Raw genomic sequence first — 4,072 nt, 5'->3', positions numbered from 1 at the left:
TAAATATGCACAGTCTAGAGATTTTAGATTAAAACTATTTCTACATTGATCACTACTATTTCTATTTAACAAGAAAATTTACCTTTTTACCTTTGTTTGTAAAACAATGAAATATTCAGCTAATATATAACATGGCAAATTAATATTTTTGTTAAAAATATATAGCATTAATTTTATCCCTAAACTTACATAATGCACAATTGACTAAATTCATATAGTAAATTATTAAAAAAGGTTTTCTATAAGAAATAATTTATGACAAAACCAGACAGGAATACTTAACACTTGCTATTAGTTGAGTGAAGAGCTAAGATGTAGATGTAGACCAATTTTTAGGGCTCCTTGAATTACAATTTCTTGGTTCATTTGTACTCTCAAGCAAAGGTAAGATATTTATTGGCAAATGAAAATCTCTTGGAGTACCGAGAAATGCACTTGTTATTTTTTCTAATCTTTCAACTATCTCCATCATATTCGGACGTTGTTGCGGCAGCTCCCTTGTGCAAACCAATCCTACTTGCATAAATTGACTAAGGCATGTTAACACCATTGCTTTATTTGACTCATTAACATCTCTAAGCAGTTGGTTGTCCACCACTTCTTCAATTTTATTTGGAAAATCTATACTTGCCCATTTTGGTAGATTAATACCTTCTACAAACATGGTATCTGTTGGTCTCCTCCTTGTCAACAATTCTAAAAGTAGAATTCCATAGCTGTAGACATCTCCTTTTGTTGAAACACTCCCACCAAGTCCATACTCTGCAATATAATATTACTAATTGTGATTCTCAATCCATATGAAATAATCATATAAAATAAAATAAAAGCAATGACAATCTATATTGTGATAATACAAAATTTTATACCTGGTGCAAAGTAGCCAATAGATCCCTTTAGTGCAGTTGTAGAAGTCAATGAATTCATTGAATTCTCAAATAAGAGTTTTGTAATGCCGAAGTCTGCTATATGTGGAGTCATGTCATTCCCTAATAACACATTACTGGGTTTCAGGTCACAATGAATAACTTGAACAAAACAATAATGATGTAGATATTCCATTCCTTGTGCTATCTCCTTTGCTATTCTTAATCGGTCAGCCAAATTTAATCTGCATTCATGTCCTCCCTGAGGATATAGCCATCTCTCTAAACTTCCATTTGACATGAATGGAAGAACCAATGCTCTAAAATCAAGGTTAGAACATGCTGAAATAATTTTGATCACATTGCGATGCCTAACTCTCTTTAGCACATTGCATTCTGTTTCAAAACTTCGGATAGCATTTTCATCCTGCAAATTGAGAACTTTAACAGCAGTATTTGTACCATTTTTGAGAATCCCTCTATAAACAGATCCAAAACTACCAACTCCTAATAGATTGGTTTGGCTAAATCCACTAGTTGCATCTACAAGCTCTTCATATGAAATCCTTTCAGGCCCAAAGTTGAGGTTTGGGATATTTTGATTTGTATTCCTCCTATAAAAAAATAAGAACACTGCAGAAGACATGATGAAGATTGCAATGCTAATCACAACTAGTATTATCACCTTTTTAGAGAACAAGAATTGTTTGTGTTTGGAATCAAAGCATGGTTGTAATTTAATCCAGTCACCACAGAGGCCAACATTTCCAGAAACTGCTGACTTGTCAATTCTTGCAAAAACTCCTCTCTTTGGAACTTCTCCTATTAAGTTGTTTGAAGAGAGATTGATATATTGAAGCATTTTCATTTCTTGGAAAGCCATTGGGATCGTACCTGACAAATTGTTGCTTGAGAGATCAATAACCTGAAGATTTTTTAGACTTGTGAGTGATGTTGGTATTAGGCCATCAAATGAATTACATGAAAGATTCAAATACAGTAAGTTTGTGCAACTTGATAGCACATCTGGAATATTTCCTGAGAAGTTGTTGACAGACACATCTATAGCTTGGACCATTACCATTTTACTCATTACTGAAATAGAACCTTGTAATAAATTGTTGGAAATATCGAAATAAAATTGGAGATTTTCAAGAGCTGCCCATTCAAGAGGTATATTTCCTTCTAGTTTGTTGTGAGCCAAATCCACCTTTTCCAAAGTGATGCATCTCCCTAAACTAGCAGGTAGTCTCCCTGACAATTGATTGTGATGAAGAACAAGATCTCTTAGTTGTGGAAGATCACCAAGACTTTTTGGAATTTCACCTGAAATCATGTTTTCACTTAATGACAATAATCCAAGTCTTTTTGCATGACCAAAACTCTCTGGAATTCTTCCATTCAAATTATTTTTATCCAAAAACAACTTTTGAAGATTTGGATGGTGACTGAGTGCTAATGGAATGGAACCACTGAAATGATTATTAGATAAATCTAATATTACCAGGTTTGTGAGGTTTCCAATACCATTTGGTATGTTTCCCTCAATTTTATTGGAGTCCAATGTCCAAGAAAAGAGTCGGCTTGATAAATGGCTAATAGAAGAGGGCAAAGTGCCAGTAAGATAATTCTCAGACAACTGTAGATATTTTAAAGAGGAACAATTAGACAAGGCTGTTAGAAAAGACAAGCCACGACTTCCGCTCACAAGATGATTACCCCATAAAAGAAGTTTTTCAAGTTGGAACAATTTGCCTAACTCTGAAGGAATGCGACCAGTTAATTGGTTGTGATTTAATTGTAAAACTCGGATAAGAGTACAGTTGGAAATGGAATCAGGGATCACTCCTGTCAAGTTGTTGTCGTTGAGATAAAGCACTCTAAGTTGATTAAGCATACCCAGTTCATTAGGAATATGGCCAGTTAATTTGTTAGAAGCTAATGACACAATTTGGAGAAGAGTGCATTTGGAAAGGGCAATGGGAATTACTCCTGTCAAATTATTGTGTGAAAGATAAAGCTCTCTGAGTTGGGTAAGCATACCTAATTTGTTAGGAATTACTCCTGTCAGGGTGTTGCTGTCAAGGGAAAGATTTTGGAGAAGAGTGCAGTTGGAAAGAGCAATGGGAATATCACCATGGAGTTTATTTTCCCCCAACTTCAAGTCAACTAAAGATGACAGGTTTCCTAGAGAAGGCGGGATTATGCCTGTTAGTTTGTTTACCCCTAGAACAAGGATCTGTAAATGTGAGAGAAGGCCAAGCTGGGAAGGTATAATTCCACTCAAAAGGTTATAGGATAGAATGAGACGTTGCAAAGAATAACAGTTAGCCAGAGTGGAGGGAATGGAGCCTTCCAATTTATTTTTGGACAATCTAAGTACTCTAAGGCGAAAAAGATTCCCCAGTTGAGAAGGAATTTGGCCGTGAAAGCTATTATTCCGGAGAGCAAGTACTCTAAGAAAAGAGAGATTGCCAAGGAAAGGAGAGATGGGGCCTGCTAAAGACATACCTGTGAGATTCAAGGAAACCACACGCTGATGACGAGAAGAGCAGGCCACACCAGTCCAGTTGCAGAGGTAATGATGGGGAGACCAATCGGACAAAGAATTGTTGGGGTGGAGAGAAAGTGAATGTTTAAAAGAGAGAAGAGCTTGTTGATCAGAGTAGTAAGAAGGCGAATGCAGCAAAGAAATATAACAAGGCAGTGCAGAGAGAAACAAAAGGAGGAGGGGACATACTAAACTTAAAGCCATCTTCATCTTCATTTTCACGTGTATTGAACTCTGTGTTGTTCGCAGGCTCTCCAGAAACTTATTAAATAGCCGCGAAGCCATGTGCAATGGCGAAAAGTCTACGCTGGTCATCTTTACCTTGACTCGGCAATTTAATTTTGGGTGAAATCTGTAAATGAATTTTTCTTTTACTTTTTTTCCCCAATATAAAAGTGGGTAGAAAAGAAACGATAAATATTAAAATAGTGTGTGGTGTGGGACATTATTTTCTAGTCGTAGCATTCAAGATGAAATATAAGTGTTTAGGTAGTTTTTATTTTCACATTAAAAATTGTGTCATAGCATTTAGAATGAACACAAATATATTTAGTTATTTAGTTTGAATAAAAAAATTAATAATATCATTTATATTTTAATATTAATGAACACAAATGTATTTAGTTATTTAGTTTGAATAAATGTCACTAATATA

The 4,072-nt window shown here is 35.0% G+C and overlaps 1 protein-coding gene across 2 annotated transcripts; it reads right to left on the bottom strand.

Annotated features, from left to right (window-relative positions):
* Window positions 1-200: 200 nt before the first annotated feature.
* Window positions 201-3,717, bottom strand: LOC131860854 (LRR receptor-like serine/threonine-protein kinase GSO2). 2 transcript variants are annotated; one of them, XM_059214908.1, is made up of 3 exons: window positions 870-3,717; window positions 652-762; window positions 201-513 (listed from the first exon to the last, which is right to left on the bottom strand). In XM_059214908.1, the coding sequence occupies exons 1-3, from the start codon at window positions 3,700-3,702 to the stop codon at window positions 308-310; spliced, it is 3,150 nt and encodes a 1,049-aa protein (XP_059070891.1). In that variant the 5' UTR covers window positions 3,703-3,717; the 3' UTR covers window positions 201-307. The 2 variants fall into 2 exon arrangements, with proteins under 2 accessions (XP_059070891.1, XP_059070890.1); XM_059214907.1 differs by having other exon boundaries at window positions 201-762.
* Window positions 3,718-4,072: the final 355 nt, after the last annotated feature.

The sequence above is a fragment of the Cryptomeria japonica genome, unplaced genomic scaffold, assembly GCF_030272615.1.
Source record: "Cryptomeria japonica unplaced genomic scaffold, Sugi_1.0 HiC_scaffold_19, whole genome shotgun sequence".
In the NCBI taxonomy this organism is placed as follows: domain Eukaryota; kingdom Viridiplantae; phylum Streptophyta; class Pinopsida; order Cupressales; family Cupressaceae; genus Cryptomeria; species Cryptomeria japonica.
The sequence above is the reverse complement of the archived record's forward strand: the minus strand, read 5'-3'. Positions and strand labels throughout refer to the sequence as shown.